At 42.4% G+C, this 18,994-nt stretch overlaps 2 protein-coding genes across 3 annotated transcripts in view; one reads left to right on the top strand and one right to left on the bottom strand.

Moving 5' to 3' along the window:
- Positions 1–7,502, top strand: part of GFM2 (GTP dependent ribosome recycling factor mitochondrial 2) — a 70,523-nt gene extending 63,021 nt beyond the window's left edge. The window contains exon 20 of the mRNA XM_070774529.1: positions 7,134–7,502. Within this exon, the coding sequence (XP_070630630.1) occupies positions 7,134–7,178 (45 nt within the window). The 3' untranslated portion in view covers positions 7,179–7,502. The remainder of the gene's footprint in view (positions 1–7,133) is intronic.
- HEXB (hexosaminidase subunit beta) overlaps positions 1–18,994 on the bottom strand; it is a 32,234-nt gene that overhangs the window by 11,473 nt on the left and 1,767 nt on the right. For both annotated transcript variants that reach the window (XM_070774536.1, XM_019982852.2), the window contains exons 2-5: positions 13,301–13,446; positions 7,916–7,981; positions 2,945–2,991; positions 2,574–2,684 (exon numbers count right to left, since the gene is read on the bottom strand). In XM_070774536.1, coding sequence (XP_070630637.1) covers positions 2,574–2,684; positions 2,945–2,991; positions 7,916–7,981; positions 13,301–13,446 — 370 coding nt within the window. The remainder of the gene's footprint in view (positions 1–2,573; positions 2,685–2,944; positions 2,992–7,915; positions 7,982–13,300; positions 13,447–18,994) is intronic.

Raw genomic sequence — 18,994 nt, forward strand, 5'->3', positions numbered from 1 at the left:
GAAATTCAGTACACACACAACACAAATCCAATTAACATTCTCAGAAATTTGGGGGTCACTGACACTGATTTTATATACACTCTGGAGGAATAAACAATATAATATGTATGTAAATATAAAAGATGATATGAAGAAAATGGAAAATAGGTGGAGAGACTCCCTATCAGAGAATCAGAACATATAGCCTTCCTGCTCGAGATGTGGCAAGAAGGTGGAGCAGGAAGACCCTCTTACTCACCTCCTGCCATAAACACAGCAAAATTACAACTAGTAAGAGCAATTATTGATGAGAAAGACCTGAAAACTAGCAGAAAAAAATTCTTCAGAACTCAAGATACAAAGATGGAAACACAAGGAGACATGTAGGCGGGTCAAGACCCACAGTCCTGGGTAGATGACCCACAAATGGGAAGCTATCACAGTTGCAGAGGTTCTCCCCAAGGGGTGAGGAATCCGAGCCCATATCAGGCTCTGCACACCGGGGGGTCCAACACTGAGACAGGGAGCCCCCCAAAACATCTAGCACTGAAGGCCAGCAGGACTTGAATACGGGAGAGCTGAAGGGCTACAAGAGACAGATTGTGCTTTTCAAATTTCACAGACTCTTAGTCCCAAGGCAGGGGCAGTAATTTTTAAGACGCCTGGGTCAGAACCACTTGCTGATGCTAGCCTCCCAGAGAGGCAGGAGACTACTGGGAATGCCCTTGGGAACAAGAGCACCAGAGGGAGCCATCTGGGGAGCTTGCTGACACTGGGATGTCAAGCGCTGTTTTGGAGTCCTCACTCTAGACTGTCAGCACCAGAGACTTAACTGCCCATCAAGAGGCCAGCGCCAGTCCCAGAAGCCAGTCCCACAGGCAGCTGCCCCAGGGCCCAGCTCTGCCCACCCAGGGAGCAGCAGCCCCCACAGGAGGCAGGGCCTGTTATATAGGAACCTTATGGTAACTACAAACCAAAAACCTATTAATAGGCACACACACAAAGAAAGGAATCCAAACATAACACTAAAGATAGCCATCACATGGCAAGGGAAGAGAGCGAAAGAAGGTAAAAGGAACAAAAAGGAACCATGGAAACAACCCAGAACAATTAACAAAATGACAGTACGTATCTATCCATCAATGGCAACTTTAAATGTAAATAGACTAAGTTCTCCAATCAGAACAGAGTGGACTCAGCCGTAAAAAAATGAAATCTTGCCATTGTGACAACATGGGTAACTCTAGAGGATATTATGTTAAATACATCAGAGATACATCAGAGAAAGACAAATACCAAGGATCTCGATCTGTGAAACCTAAAAAGCAAAATGAAACAAAAACGGACTCAAATACAGAGAACGGCTGCCAGGAGGGTAAGGGGGTGGGTGAAGATAGGTGAAGAGGATTATGAGGAACGAACCTTCAGCTACGCAATACATAAGCCCTGGGAATGTAATAATACTGTAATAACTATATGGGGATAGATGGATACCAGACTTATCCTGGTGGTCATTTCATAATGTATGCTAATGTCAAACCATGATTTGGTATACCTGGAACTAATAGAATATTGTATGTCAACTACATTTCAATAGAAAAAGAATCATATGTTAATTCATTCTTCAAGTCTAAAATGAAATAAATGGGACATAAAAATGTGTCAGTCTTTGGTAAATGAGATTATGGAATCACTGTTTTATGTATATCTATGTTCAAATATTTTTTACGCTAAGCCTGTATTTCTTCCATTAAAAATTACAATTATGTCTTTTGAAGAAAAAAATCAAGGTTTTAATGGAAATGTAAAATTAACTTTTTTATAACATGCTATGTTCATAAATGATTCAGTGAAGGTACAGGGAAACTTCCTGATCCTCATAAACTGACAGTGATGGGAGGGATGAACCAAAAAAAGTCAGTAAGAGAAGAGTTACGTCAACTTTGCTTCCCAGCTCCCGCCACCTGAGGTTCCATATTTCTTTGGAACATTTTCTTAGTTACAAAGCTGCTCTCAGATTCCTTTCTGGGCAACTGAAAAAACAGTAAATGGAGGTCACAAAATTAAAGGTAAGTAACTGGAGATACTGGAGAAGGAAATTGCAACCCACTCCAGTATTCCTGCCTGGGAAATTCCATGGACAGAGGAGCCTGGTAGGCTATAGTCCACAGGGTCAAGAGTCGGACGGAGTAACTCAGTAGCAACAGCCGTAGCAGCTAGAGTTAAGGTATTCCTCGTGAAAAGTCTCGACCCGTGATTTGACAATTGAGGTTTACACAGAGGGCCAATAGGCAGCATTAAAACTGAGTGTTTTCCTTACCAATGCTACTGAATACTGGGTTAGCCTCTCTCCCACCTCAATGAAAACAAGAGGGTGATTCCCTAGGGGAGCCTCCACTTCTCTGCAGAGGAAATACATTTCTCACGGAAGGGAGGGAAGAAGTCCACTGCTTATCCTTAGTACACGGAAATACATTAGTATATGGAAAATGAATCCCTTGTTCCAACCAGACAGGAGCATAGCGACCAACATAAAGCAACAACATACAAGAACACTTCTTCAGAACAGACAGTGGATTAAAATAATTACCTACCAGAGTTTTCAAAATAGTCTTAACGGGCAGAAAGTGTCTAGATGTATCAATTAAGATTCCTCTATGAGGAAACCTGGGAGAATCCACAATGTTGGATTCATTGGCAGTGAACTAAAAGACAAAAGAAAACTTTTATTTATTTTCAGAATTTTCTCCAGTTCAATGATGATTACATGTGTCTCTGCAAGTATGAGATGAGATTAATTTAAAACCAAACAAAGTGTAAAAATTACATTTACCATCTAAGAAACACACTTGAGGAGAAGAAACATTCAAGAAGCAATAAATAGCTAAAAAGTTTACATTTTTCCTATAGAATGTTTTATTAAGTCTACCCAATAATGTTAGTAACATACAATAATCATACTTACAGTCCCATAAGAATCTTGATAAATCAACTGGCTAAAGGTCTCTAAACCTGAGGAAAATAAAATTTATAATTTATTGCATTAATTTATAAAGGAGACAATAAAAGATACATTATCCAAACACAGAACCATAACCAGAAAAGGCAAATAAAATTAAGTATGCTATACTCTGTAATATTCTCTAAAATCAAAGCTCAATTAAAAAAAAGTCCCCATTGCTATTAAAAAAAAATGCTTTACTTTATTGTACCCATACCTGTGTTTGTGTCTGAATGATAAACACAAAAAATAGTGGTTTAAGAAAATAAAATTATAGGTCCTTAATAAATTTATATTGGAGAAGGAAATGGCATTATAAGAAAGAGTTTTTATAATAAATTATTATAGGCACTGTAGAACATACTGAGAGCGTCAATTCCGAGGCAGGGTGATAAGAAGTCCCGGGGCCCCCCGAGGAGAGAGGGCTCTGGGGTTCTCAAGGAGGAGGAAAGGACCAACTTTTTTTTTCTCTACATTCCTTAGTCTTAGTCACATAAAAAGTTTTTTTCTTTAAGCCTGGAACTAATGATTACACAAGAAATAACTCAGTTTAAACTACTTCCTGAAAACTATCTGACTAATCCTGGTCTGGTAGGATCTTTCTATTGTTAAGTTCTAATCCAGTTATCCTAAAATGTAAATTGTGGGAGTGGGTCTGGTAAAATTTTTACAACCTAGAGACATTCTTTTGATTTATTGTAATAACTAATTTAAAAAGTATATAACTCCCTTGCTAACTGCAGGGAGGGGGGCACTCTCCATGCCCCTTCTGATGTCTGTGTCAGAAGCTTTCTCTGTCCCATTTTCACTTTAATAAAAACTCTGCTACACAAAAGCTCTTGAGTGATCAAGCATGGTTCCTGGTCCCAAAATTAAATCTTTGGAGATCAGGAATCCAACACCCTTTACCATAAGCTATCAGTACCTAATCTTAACAGAGGGCTAAGAGGCTCAGAAAACACCATGAAACCATAAAGGCCCAACTTAAACACTGTTTTATTTATACCTGCAGAGACTTGTTTATTCATGTGCACTGTTCCCTATCAGTTCAGTTCGGTCGCTCAGTCGTGTCCGACTCTTTGCGACCCCATGAACTGCAGCATGCCAGGCCTCCCTGTCCATCACCAACTCCCGGAGTCCACACAAACCCGTGTCCATTGAGTCAGTGATGCCACCCAACTATCTCATCCTCTGTCGTCCCCTTCTCCTCCTGCCCTCAATCTTTCCCAGCATCAGGGTCTTTTCCAATGAGTCAACTCTTTTCATCAGGTGGCCAAAGTATTAAGAGTTTCAGCTTTAGCATCAGTCCTTCCAGTGAACACCCAGGACTGATCTCCTTTAGGATGGACTGGATGGATCTCCTTGCAGTCCAAGGGACTCTCAAGAGTCTTCTCCAACACCACAGTTCAAAAGCATCAATTCTTCAGCACTCAGCTTTCTTTATAGTCCAACTCTCACATCCATACATGACCACTGGAAAAACCATAGCCTTGACTAGACGGACCTTTGCCGGCAAAGTAATGTCTCTGCTTTTTAATATGCTGTCTAGGTTGGTCATAACTTTCCCTCCAAGGAGTAAGCGTCTTTTAATTTCATGGCTGCACTCACCATCTGCAGTGACTCTGGAGCCCAGAAAAATAAAGTCAGCCTATATTACAGGCCAATTCCTCTATCTAGCCTTGACTTTACCAAAATTCATGATTCTACCTGACAACTGTATTGCCAAGGAAAATTTTAACCTAAGAATACAGTATACCTCACTTTATTGTAATTCAGTCTCTTGCATTTCACAGATACTGTGTTTTCTACAAGTCAAAAGTTTGTGGCAACCCTGTTATTGTTAGATGATGATCAGTATTTTTCACCAATAAAGCATTTTTTAAATGGAGGAGGAAACACAACCAACTCCAGTATTCTTGCCTGGGAAATCCCATGGACAGAGGGGGCTGGTGGGCTACAGTCCATGGGGTCACAGAGAGTTGGGCATGACTTACTGACTAAACAATGACAACAATTTTTAAATTAAGGTATGTACCTATCTTTAAGACGTAATGCTAGTGCACTACTGTTGCACTATACTGCTGAAAACTTTTATATGCACTGGGAAACCAAAATATTTCTGTGACTCCCTTTACTGAGATAGTCACTTTACTGCAGTGCTCTAGAACCAAACCCACAATATCTCCACAGCTTCCCTGTAGTACAAACTCAAATAACAGAGAAGGTGTGACAACATACTACAAAAACACAGAAGATCGTAAGAGACTACTATGACCAATTATATGCCAACAAATTTGACAACTTAGAAGAAATGAATAAACTCCTAGAGGGAAAACCTACCAAGACTGAATTACGAAGAAACAGAATCTGAGACTGATTATGTAAGGAGATGGTAACAATAATAAAACATCTCCAACAAACAAAGGCCAGGACTGGAAGGTTCACTAGTGAACTCTACTAAACAATAAAAAAAGAATTAATTATTAGGATATGACACCAAAAGCAAAAGAAATAAAAGCAAAAATAAATGGGACAACACCAAAGTAAAAAGCTTCAGGACATCAAAGGAAATCATCAACAAAATGAAAAGACAGTCTACCAAAGGGGAGAAGATACTTGCAAATTATGTATCTATTAAGGGGTTAATATATAAAGAACTCAAACAACTCAATAGCAAAAAACATACAGTCCAATTAAAAAATGGGTAGAAGATTGTGAACAAGTATTTTTTTCAAGGAAGACACATAACAACAGGTAAATGAGAAGGTGCTCAGCATCACGAACCATCAGGGAAAGGCAAACCAAAACCACAGGACCCATCCCCTCACACCTGTCAGAATGGCCATGGTCAAAAGCACGAGAAATGACAAGTGCTGGCGAGGACATGCAGTAAAAGCATCCCTTATGTACTGTTCATGGGAATATAAACTGGTGAAGCCACTATATAGCTACCACATGATCCAGCAATTCCGTCTCTGGGTATTTATCCAAAGAAAACAAAACACTAAGTCCCTCCACCCCAAACATATGTACCTCTGTGTTCACTGCAGCATTAACTACAATAGCCAAGATACGGAAACAACCTATCCATCAAGGGATGAATGGATAAAGATGCGGTGTGCATATGTATACAATGGAATACTGTTCAGCCACAGAAAGAAGGAAATCTTGCTGTTTGCGACAACATGGATGGAACTTAAGGCCGTTATGCTAAATGAAATAAGACAGAGAAAGACAAACACTACATGATCTCAATTAGATGTGGAATCTGAAAAATCAAAAACCAAGCTCATAAGTATAAAAATAGATTGGTAGTTACTAGAGGCAGGGGTAGGGGGTGGGCAAAACGGGTGAGGGGTCTAAAGTACAATCTTTCGTGTATTCATAGGTCCTAGGATGTGAGGCCCAGCATAGGACTGTGATTAATAAATGCTGTGCTATCTATTTGCAAGTTGCTAAAAAGAGTAAATCTCAGAAGTTCTCATCATAAGAAAAGCAATTCTTTTCTAACTATGTGTGGTGACGGGTGGAAACTAAACTTACTGTGGTGATCATTTGCATTATATACAAATATCAAATCATTATGTTGTAAAACTGAAACTAATATAATTTTATGTCAATTATATCTCAAGAAAATTAGGGAAGAATAAAAAGTTCAAAGCTGCTTTGGCTATGTCTTCTTCCTACCCCCAAATACAGAATAACTTTGGAATTTTCTGTTACGTGGCAGCACCCTCAAATATCATTTATGGCACATTTGTTATTTTCACAGTCTGACAGGAAGTAGAAAATAAGGACTTCCTGGACTGGATTCACAAAACGCTCTCAAAAGTTGTTATGTGGATCAGGACAGAGATCAATAAAGCTGATTTCCCTAACTGGCCCCAGACTAGACAGGCAGACCAAAGTGGTAACAGTTTAACATCACATCCCATTATATGTAAATAATCTAGATGATAATATCTGTAGTTACATTTGCAGTAAGTAAATGTCCCAATGCCTGAACTTTGCAGTTCAGACTGAAAGTCACAGGAAAAGCTTTTAAGGTTCTTCTCTGCTCACTGCCTCCAATCACTCTAGAGTATATTTTTATCTTTTCATAGCATTCTTGCAAACTTTGTTACATTGGGGGAAGGGTTCTCTTCTTTTCTAGGTCATCATAGTGTGTGTGGTTGCTCTGTTCCTGAACTTTTCTTGAGACTCCCAGGATCAAATCATTCCTGGCCAAGAAACAGAAGAAGAATCGTTCGATTCCCCAGTGGATTCAGATGAAAATGGATAATGAGATCAAGTACAACTCCACTCCTGAAAGGAGACACTGGAGAAGAACCAGCTGAGTCGATAAGGACTCTCACATGCCATGGCACATGTGTTTATGCTGCACTGAGGTCATGAGCATCTTAGCACAGCAAGCAGAAAACATCACCACACATGGAGAGTTGGACATGTTTTATTGGGAACATGATTTTCCTCTTCGTTTTTCTGCTTCTGCACTAATAGACTGGTACAGAAAAAAATGTGAGTATACTGTTGTTTGAATTAATAAATCAAATGCAGAAAGGACATGCTTGCTACTGAAGGTGACAAGAGGGGACGCATGATGAAACAAAATCTAACTGGAGCAGATCAGGGCCATTTATAACTATTTATTTTAACAATAAATATTACAGTTCAAGAACATCAAGGAATTGCAGCATTATGAATGCAATAACCTTCAAACATTTTTAAAAGGTCAAATGATCTTTCATTAAGTGGTATATATAAATGATCTTAGTGGTATATACAGTACTGAATGGAAATTGTTTTGGAAATACCCAACAAATCTATAAAGGGCCCAAGGAAGCAAAGTTTTCTACTAATATGCTTGATTTCCCAAAGTGGCAACTGAAACTATTTCCTTACTAGAAAATAACAATGAAACTACATAGAACTTACCTCGTAATACTCCCCAAACCCTGTTGGCAGTGAGCGTGGCCACTGGTCCTTTCACCAGTAAAGTATCTGTATTGGAAAAAAGAAAAAAATGTCTCTTGTTGGTGACAGATGGTAACATTTTACATTATATACAAATATCAAATCATTATGCTGTAAACCTGAAATTAATATAATGTTATGTCAATTATACCTCAAAAACCCAGGAAAGAATAAAAAGTCCTCTGCTTCATCATCACCTGCACGGCCACCAGCACTCAGGGTGGCGTGTGACAGCTGGTGACACCTAGGGAAAACAGGTCTATCCACAGCGAGTCATCGGGTGACAGTCTTCTGACGAGGTAGCCTTTCCATCAGAACAGAGTCCTGAGTTCGGCTTATGTGTAAAAATGGACAGAAATACTGACTCACCACGTTGTGTAAGGGGAATGAACACAGTGTCGTAAGGTAATCATACTCCAAAAACAAGCAAGCTCACAGAAGGACAGAGAAGACTCTTGGTTACCAGAGGCGGGTGGTAACTGGACAAAGGCAGGCAAAAGGTACTCACTTCTGGTTATAAGATAAATGAGTACCAGGGACGTAATGCACAACATGATGAACAGTTAGCACGGCTGTGTGCTATACACGAAAGCTGTCCAGAGAGTAAATCGTAAGAGTTCTCATCAAGAAAAAATGTTTTTCTGTCTTTAATTTTGTATGTACATGAGATGACGGTCACTAATTTCCTGAGACGATCATTTCACGACGTATTTGAGTAGGATCACTGCACTGCACACCTGGACCTGCACGGTGCTGGGTGTCAGTTGTGCCTCAGTGAAACTGGAAGGAAGAATGTTTGCTTTTTCCTTCAATGATACACAGTACATTTCCCAAATAATATCATTGTATTTCTGGATCATTCTTTTCTCCTGAGCTCCAAACCTGTATCTCCAACTGCCTTCTGTATGTCCTCACTTAGAAGTCCTGTGAAAAGTGAAAGTTGCTCAGTCCTTTACGACTCTTTGCAACTCCATGGAATTCTCCAGGCCAGAATACTGGAGTGCGCAGCCTTTTCTGTCTCCAGGGGATCTTTCGAACCCAGGTCTCCCACATTTCTAGGGGATTCTTTACCACCTAAGCCACATGGGAATCCCAAGAATACTGAAGTGGATAGCCTACCCCCCTTCTCCAGGGGATCTTCCCAACCCAGGAATCGAACCAGGGTCTCCTGCACTGCAGGCGAATTCTTAACCAGCTGAGCTACCAGGGAAGCCCCAGAAATCCCATAGGTTCTTCCTTAAGCTCCAGAAGCCCCAGACTGAACTCTTCCCTCTTCTCACTCGCTGGGCTCTGGACTCATCCTCTCCTCACTCCAGCCAGCCGAGTAGCTCAAGTCAGGAACCTGGGTGTCGTCTCCATGATTCCTCATTCTCCCTTACTGGAGAGTTCTCTCCCGCTACCCCTCTACAGAGCAGGGTCTTACTTAAGCTAAAAATTTAAGTCAAAAGGGCAAACTCCTCAGTGCCCATAATTCCTTGATGAAGCCTCTGGTATCAATCTTGCACTCTGTAAGACCAGAGATTTCTCTACTCCAGCCCTTCTCTCCCTGTGCCCCAACTTGCCCTGTACCTAATACCCCTAACATTGTCCTGAATCTTCCTTAACACTCACTTGCTGGGATCTTGTCGTCCAGAATCTGCCTTCTAACGCAGGGGACAGGAGTTCAATCTTTGGTTGGGGAGCTAAGGTCCCACATGCCGAGGTGCAACTGAGCGCACGCACTGCAACTAGAGGCTGTCCCAACAGTCATTTCAGTGTTGAGAGAGCTTTCTCGTGGGCTCATCCACAGACAAAGTAAAGGACCAGAAGGCACAGAGAGGTGGAAAGCTAAAGGGATGAGACCGGGAAGACTCTGCAACAGCAGACACTCAAGGGCTGCAGGGTCATGATCTAACATGGTGTCTCTGCTTCATCCTCACCCTGCACCACCATCACCCAGGCTGCTGCCTAACAGTTGGCTACACATAGGGAAAACAGCTCTATCAACAGCCAACAATCCAGTGACAATCTTCTGACAAGGAAGCCTTTCCATCAGACCAACAGTTGAGAGTTAGCTAAAGGCCAGGCTAAGAACGGTATTGCTGTTATGACCACAGTCGAATCACGATTCCTCCCCGCTATTAAATCCTTAGTTTAAGCTCCCTAAATAGAACTCACCATTTCACTGGTCACGGTTTAAAAGCCAGTTTTTGCCACATTCCACTTCTGAGATCTCCTGGAATCAGCACAAAGACTTGTCTAAACCATTAACAGGTGGCATATACCTGATGCCAATTACTTCCCAACAGCTGAGGACTGGCTGATACTTAAAAGGATTCTGATTCAACCCAACGCAAAAACCACACAGATAAAGCCATAAGGAGGAGATTGTGTTTCCTGAATATACGGACAAATAAGCTATAGAATTTTTATTTCAAAGCCGAATTCTTAGTCTTAACACTGATAGGCTCCCTGAGGTGGAACGAAGGCATCTCTCTTTCAGTTATCCCTTTCTATACTTTTTGCACCACACTGTTGTTTTGAAGGGTTTACATGCAAATAACAGCAATGGATTCCTCTTTTTAAAATAATAAAATGTTATAGGTAAGACTGAAATCCCCCGTGAGATGCCCACTGAACTGCCCCTTCTTGCCTTAGAGGAAACAGCAGGGCCTTTCCCGGGCACTGCTATGTCCACGCGACAAGGAACAGAATGCTGCTTTACGTGCACCTTCCTGCATATGCTGCTATATAAACGGGACCCTCCTGCACACAGTGTGATGCGTCTTCCCTTGCCCAGCTCAGCAGTGTATCTTGGCAAGTCCTCCGTGTCGTTCTGTCTCCACTTCTTCTTTAAGTACTGTGTGTATTGGCGTGTGCTGCACTGGGTCGTCACTGCTGCGCGTGGGCTTTCTCTTGCTGCGGCGGGCGGGGACTCCTCTCGAGTGGCAGTGCGCGGGGGTCTCGCTGTGGTCGTCTCTCTTGTGCAGAGCACAGGCTCTCAGGCACGCAGGCTTCAGTCGCTGGCACATGGGCGCAGTAGTTGTGGCTGTGGGGTTTAGCTGCTCCTCAGCATATGGGATCTTCCCAGATCAGGGGGCGAAACGCACGTCCTCTCTATTGGCACGCAGATTCTTAAACACTGGACCACTAGAGAAGCCCTGTAACTCCACTTGTTCATTCTCAATTGTTGAAGAGTATTCTCTAGTGTCAACTGACAAGATATATGCAGCCATTCTTCTAGTGGAGAACACTTCGTTTTGCTTATAAACATTCACTGTGGCAGACAAACCACAGAGAGCATTCTTGATGTATGTAATGACTTCTCTATGGTAGAAATCAGTCTACATCTGGTTCTGAGGAGATGCCTGTTTTTATTTTACTTGATGCTGCTGTTAACACTCGTCAGTTTCTCCAAGATTTCCTCATACCCTTTGGACAATGGTTGATATCTTGTTATTTCCATTTGTGTGTTACTTCTATCATCAACAACTACTTTAAAACTAGTTTATCCTTTAACCAGAATATTTCATGGGTAGCTTATCTCCAGAAGTCTCCCTTTCAGAAAAATGCGGTTTGCAAAGCTGAATGCAAGACAGACTGTAACTCCCCAGCCTCGACACATTCCATTGTTTGGATTTTACAATATGTCATTGTACTGCCAGTCAGCAAAGATTCCTTGCTAATTTGCTGATCATTCCTCAATTCAGATTGCAAAATCTAATTCATAACGTGTCTAACTGCTAACTGTCAACTCACATGACTAATGTGGCAAACCGTCCTGATTCTAAGAACAGCCACAGAATGGAAGAGAAATGAAGTTCTTTTGCAAAAAGATGTTATCAAGGCATCAAGAAATCTCATCTCTAATCTAACCAAAAGGATGAAGAAATGGACTCTAACTGTCTGTGAAGCAGTCTGAGAACAAAGGGGTTACTCTTTTCTCTAAGATGTGCATTTTCCTTTCTATTTTGACACCTGACTCAACAGCCTGCTCTTTCTGCACTCATCTTAAATTACCCATTGCTCTTCTTTGATTCCTTGATACAATTCAATGTAATTTCCAGTTGGTACATGCTATGATAAAGGTCTGCCCATCTGTTTATTCTTTCTAGAACAAGTTAGGAAAAGCCTTGGATAAGAATATTTTACACAAACAAAAAATTATGTAGCTAAATGTTGATTATATTTTCAATCAATATAAATGAAGATGGAATATAAATATAATACAACATAAATATAAATGAAAGTGAAAAACTTCATCCCTCTCAGTTCTGCATTATCTATGTGTCAACTTAGTTATGAACAGAAATCATGCCAGGACTTCTCTAGAGGTCCAATGCTTAGGATTCTGTGCCTCTACTGCAAGGGGCACAGGTTCAGTTCTTAGTCAGGGAACTAAGATCCCACATACTGTGCCCAAAAAAAAGAGAGAGAGAGAGAAAGATCATGCCTATAAGCACAAGCTTGATTTTTAAAAAAACGATCTAGATGTCCAAAATTAAGGGATAAGCCAAGTAAGATTTGGCATATCCATACAATTGGTTGAACATTATTCAGCCACTAAAAATGCTGTCATTGAAAAACATTTAGTGAAATTTATGTTTGTAGGCAAAAAAGAGGCTTCCCAGGTCGTGGTACTGGTAAAGAACCCGCATGTCAATGCAGGAGACATGAGAGATACGGGCTCAATCCCTGGGTCATGAAGATTCTCTGGAGAAAGGAATGGCAAACCACTCCTGTGTTCTTGCCTAGGAAATCCCATGGACAGAGGAGCCTGGCAGAGTACAGTCCACGGGGTCTCAAAGAGTTAGACACGACTGAAGCAACTTAGCATAGCACATGCAAAAGAGAAAAACAGAAAACCACATGTACAGAATTAGACCCCCCTTTCATGCCACTCTTTATCTTATGCTTTTATTTATATCTATGTAAAATATTCAAATACATTACTCTGCAAAAAAAAATATATTAAGTAACAGAGGTTAACTCTTGAGTGCTGGGATTATGAATAATTTAATTCCTCCTCTTCACTTACTGTACTTAAAGATTTCTGCAATGATTACGTTTTAGTTTTGCCATCAGACTTTTAACAGTAATTATTTAGTTATTTATTATTGCCAGTGTGCAGCATGTGGGACTTTGGTTCCCCATCCAAGGATCAAACCTGTGCTCCCTGCAGTGGAAGTGCAGAGTCTTAACCACTGGACCACCAGTGAAGTTCCCTCATGGTTATTTTTTAAATAATAATTATAAACTCGCTGGTTAAGAGCTCACAATAGTTCATGGAGTAGAGTCAGCTTCTGGCCCTGGAGTCTGTAACAAGCAGCTTTGTGTACAGTCCATTCCTATGACACAGGTACTCACAAGACTCATCTGAAGTGATGCTGGGGAAACTGTCACACTCTGGGTCCATGATGACTGAGACTTCAAGTTTCTGTAACTCCATTTCACTTGGAATTTTATTATGGCCATGATGCCACTTGTAGAAACCAAAAATATAGTCATAATATCTGTGTGAGAGAGAAATTCAAACAAATTATTAAGCCATTGCTCATTCGCTAAGTCAGGTCTGACTGTGACTCCTTGGAGTACAGCACACCAGGCTTCCCTGTCTTTCAGTATCTCCCAGAGTTTGCTCGAACTCTTTTCCATTGAGTCAGTGATGCCATCCAGCTATCTCATCCTCTGTCCTCCCCTTCTCTTCCTGCCCTAATCTTCCCCAGCATCAGGGGCCCTTCACATCAGGTGGCCCAAGAAGCACCAGTCCTTCCAATTAATGTTCAGGGTTGATTTCCTTTAGGATCAACTGGTTTGATCTCCCTGCAGTTCAAGGGACTCTCCAGAGTCTTCTCCAGCACCACAATTTGAAAGCATCAATTTTTCAGTGCTTAGATCTCTTTATGGTCCAACTCTCACATCCACACGGGACTACTGGAAAAACTATAGTTTTGATTATATGGACCTTTGTCAACAAAGTGATGTCTGTGCTTTTTAATACACTCTCTAGGTTTATCATAGCTTTCCTTCCAAGAAGCAAGGGTCTTTTAATTTTCTGGCTGCAGTCACTGTCTGCAATGATTTTGGAGCCCAAGAAAATGAAAACTTTCACTGTTTCCATTGTTTCCCTCTTTGCCATGAAGTGATGTGACTGGATGCCATGATCTTAGCTTTTTGAATGTTGAGTTTTAAGCCAGCTTTCTCCCTGTCTTCTTTCACCCTCATCAAGAGACTCTACTGCTTTTCACTTTCTGCCATACTAGAGTGGGATCCGGTATAGCCGATAAGCATTGTAGCCGTGTTTTATTGAAAACAAAAGCAGAAAGGGGTGACAGAGGATGAGATGATTAGATAGCATCAGGGACTCAACGGGCATCCATTTGCGCAAACTCTGGGAGATAATGAAGGACAGAGGGGCCTGATGTGCCGCAGTCCATAGGGTCACAAAGCATCTCACATGACAAGCCAAGTTTTAAATACATACGTGGTAGGAGGTGATGTCATTGACTCCTCACACCCCTGCTACCTGGTATGAGTCCAGCTAGAAGCTCCCACCTCAAGCTGCACGTCAGCATCACCTGGGAGCATTTTGCAAACAGGTACTGATGTCCAGCGGCTTCCCTGGTGGCTCACCTGGCAAAGACTCTGCCAGCAATGTGGGGCCTGGGTTCCATCCCTGGGTAGGGAAGACCCCCTGGAGAAGGGAAAGGCTACCCACTCCACTATTCTGGCCTGGAGAATTCCATGGATTGTATAGTCCACGGGGTCACAAAGAGTCGGACACAACCTAGCGACTTGGACTTTCACTGATGTCCAGATCTTCAGAATCAGAGTCTCTGAGAGTGTGATTTTAAAAGTTGCCTGGGCCACGACCCCAAGTGACTCTTATGAGGTCCCCATTATAAAAGTACTCAAACGAATAATCCTGGGTGTGCAAGCCCATTCTGACGAGTGATGGGGCAGAGATGGGAGAAGGGTGAGCATTCCTCTCTGAGGTGAGCACCAAGAAGAAAACTTTCTCTGTATGTGGTAACAACACAGGTAGCAGCCACACCAAAGAAAGCACATCAGAGATGACAAGAATAGATTTCCTAATGATACTGTTGAGCCATGTAGCCAACTAGCCCTGAAATCCTGCCTGCTTTTGGACTTCCCAATGTGTGAGATTCTTTACTGTCTGAGCCACCAATGACTGAATGGTTCAAGATTGAGAAAGGAGTAGACAGGGCTGTCTGCTGTCACCCTGTTTGTTTAAACTGTACGCTGAGCACATCATGAGAAATGCTGGACTGGATGAGTTATCAGCTGGAATCAAGATAGGCGGGAGAACCTTAGACATAGGGATGATGCCACTCTAATGGTAGAAAGTGAAGAAAAACTAAAGAGCCTCCTGATAAGGGTGAAGGAGGGGAGAGAAAGAGCTGGCTTAAAACTAAACATTAAACAAACTAAGATCATGGCATCTGGCCCCATTAGGTGGGGGTTTAGATGCTAAGTCATGTCTGACTCTTGCAACCCCATGGACTGTGGCCTGCCAGGTTCCTCTGTCCACGGGACTCTCGAGGCAAGCATACTGAAGTAGGTTACCATTTCCTTCTCCAGAGGATATTCCCACACCAGGGATCGAATCCGGGTCTCCAGGTTTGCAGGCAGATTCTTTACCGAATTAGCTACTGGCCCCATTACTTCATGGAAAACAGAGGGGGAAAAGGTGGAAGTTAGTGACAGATTTCTGCTTCTTGGGCTCTAAAAGCACTATGGATGGTGACTGTAGCCATGAGATCGGAAGATATTTGCTTCTTGGCAGGAAAGCTATGAAAACTAGACAGCATGCTGAAAAGTAGAGACATTACTTTGTGGACAAAGGTCTGTATAGTCAAGGCTGTGGTCTTCCCAGTGGTCACATATGGTTGTGAGAGTTGGACTGTAAAGAAGGCAGAGCACCTAAAAATTGATGCCTTCAAACCGCAGTGCTGAAGAAGACTCCTGAGAGTCCCTTAGACAGCAAGGAGATCAAACCAGCCAATCCTAAGGGAGATCAACCCTGACTATTCACTGGAAGGACTGAAGCTGAAGCTCCACTATTTTGGTCATCTGATGTGGACAGCTGACTCATTGGAAAAGTCCCTGATGCTGGGAAAGATTGAGGGCAGAAGAAGAGGGTATCATATGATGAGATGGCAGGATGGAGTCACCAATACAAGGAAATGAACTTGGGCAAACTTCAGAAGATGGTGAGGGACAGAGGTCTGGTGTGCTGCCTCCATGGGGTCGCAGAGAGTTGGACACGACTGGGCAACCGAACAACAACAACATGTGAGATAACAGGTTTTCTTTTCTGCTCAAGCAGACTGAGTCGGGGCTCCTGTTACCTTCCAACCAAAGTATCCCAGCTAATAACACCAAAGAATCCTTACTAGGGCCTGGGAAATTTACATTCTGCTGGTACCCAACTATCAGAGGAAGAGGGTAGGAAATAAACATTTGAAGGTACTAGAAGATAAAAGATCACATAGTCTTCAAAGCCTAAGATATGCAACAGATTCTGAGAAGCCAGAAGGCTGCATAAGCTACTTATATATAAGACTGTCCAGTGTTTTTTCCAGGGAAGTAAGGAGAGATGGGAAAGTTCTGATGAACTTGGAAGTATATGGAAGTTAACCAGTGACTTCCATATAGCCAGTTAACTACAGTGAAACAGATAAAGGTGCTGAGGAAAATCATTAGCTTAGGAAAATCTTTTTATAATTTAAAAATACATTATTTATTTACTTGGCAGGGCTGAGCCTTAGTTCTGGCATGTGGGATTCTAGTTCCCTTACTTAGGACTGAACCTGGGCTCCTGCATTGCCAATGTCCAGGAAGTCTAAGCCCCTGAACCACCAGGGAAATCCCTATCGAAAAATCCTGACAGATTCAAAAGAAAATAAAGATCACAAAACTATTAGCTAACAATGCATCCTAGGGCTTCCCAGGTGGCGCTAGTGGTAAAGAACCCAGCTGCCAATGCATGAGACACAGAGACGGTGGTTCCATCCCTGGGTTGGAAAGATACCCTGGAGCAGGAAATGACAACCCGCTCCAGTATTCTTGCCTAGAAAATTCTATGGGCAGAGGCGCCTGGAGGGCTACAGCCCATGGGGCCACGAGTCAGACACAACTGAATACATAGTAATCTTATATATGCTGCTGCTGCTGCTAAGTCGCTTCAGTCGTATCCAACTCTGTACGACCCTATAGACGACAGCCCACCAGGCTCCCCCATCCCTGGGATTCTCCAGGCAAGAACACTGGAGTGGGTTGCCATTTCCTTCTCCAATGCATGAAAGTGAGAAGTGAAAGTGAAGTCGCTCAGTCGTGTCTGACTCTTAGCAACCCCATGGACTGCAGCCCACCAGGCTCCTCCGTCCATGGGATTTTCCAGGCAAGAGTACTGGAGTGGGGTGCCATTGCCTTCTCCGAATCTTATGTATACATTACCACAATTTAAAAAAAAATTTTTTTAAGGGAAATTAAAGCTGTCAGCAGCTTTAAGATTTGAGTCAGATGCTGGCTGTCCGAAATAAGGAAAAGCTTGGCTCTGGATATTAAAACTCTAACAGAAAACCCAAAAGGATCTGATGGTGGTATCCGAGGTGTGTATGAACAGTCAATAACTCCATCGTCTCAAACTCTTTGCGACCCCATGGATTGTAGCCTGCCTGGCTTCTCTGTCCATGGAATTTTCCAGGCAAGGATACTTGAGTGGGTAGCCACTCCTTATGGTCTCCTGCATTGCAGGCAGATTCCTTACCATATGAGCCACCAGGGAAGCCCATTTTAGCTTGTCGGGATCTGAAACTAAAGTTTCAGTTAACCAAGGAGGGAAAAAGGGAAAAAGAAAAAGAAAAAACTGGCACGTGATCTTGTTCTAAAAGCTAAGGAAGCAGCCATGTACCAGACAGACAGAACTCTGCCTGCAAAATGCATACTGTTTCAAAGCAGGGGTTGATACAAGTGGGAGACAGGAGCCATGAGGATCTGAACACACTGGGGCTTCGGTTTTACCTGTTCTCCATGGCCTACACATTCTAGAACACCCCATCATCTCTAAACCGTTTCAACACCATCATGCCTTTTCTCTGAAGCAGTAAAGGCCCCTCCTCGCTTCCTAGAACACTCTCCTGAACGCTTTCAAGTCTCAGCCATAAGGGCTAATGTTTTATAGCCTGCTTCCTAACATGCAGGGTATAATTAATAGCTGCTTGCCACACAGGGCACAAATTAGTTAGGCAAAGTCCTCAGATAACTCCCTGCACTCCCTTAGGATGCCAAGCCTTGTTTTTCAAACCATCTCACAGCTTATTCAAGTTCTGCTTATCTAACCATGGTTGCCTTACATCATCCACGCTTTCTTGCCATACTCATACCATTCAGCTTATCACTGTGTCCTTGTTTTACTAGCAGTATGGCACAGAAGGAAAATCCAGTTTTACGAACTGAGTCCCAGGGCAAATTAGGTGTGTTTATTTTTAAAAGATTCCCAAGTCAAGATCTTCCATTAAATGGCCTTCAGGTACTTTTTCCTTCTCAATATCCCAAGGCAAGTAATCAACCACCTTGATGCTACTTCTTCACCCAGACTCTAGCCATTCTGACCTGATGGCAGATTCAACACCAAAGACTCCCTAGAGTATACATCCAAAATGAGGGTAACATGGTCCCTCTTCTTATCTAGTGGTTCCCAACTGAAGGAGAAGAAACCATCTCTGCCATCGACTTCGTAAGTCTCTGCGGCCTAAGCCTAAGTCCGAGGCCTAGCTGGGGTCAGCAGGTGCTAATCTGACTAGTCCTGCATTTACCTCCCAGCTGCGTGGTGTCCTGTAAGCACAATTAAGCTCTAACGACCTCAGGGAACAAGGACCAAAATCTGAGGGAGGGAAGGACCTGTACAGTGGGCACCAAACCACACTCCTTCAGGGCACCTTTAGGACAGTCCTGCCCTTTAGGACAGGTCGAAGACTGAGGCTTCTTGAGACATCTCCCCAAGGGCAGTCGCCTTGCACACGGTGTAGTTAGCAA

Source organism: Bos indicus, chromosome 20, assembly GCF_029378745.1.
Source record: "Bos indicus isolate NIAB-ARS_2022 breed Sahiwal x Tharparkar chromosome 20, NIAB-ARS_B.indTharparkar_mat_pri_1.0, whole genome shotgun sequence".
Classification (NCBI taxonomy): Eukaryota; Metazoa; Chordata; class Mammalia; order Artiodactyla; family Bovidae; genus Bos; species Bos indicus.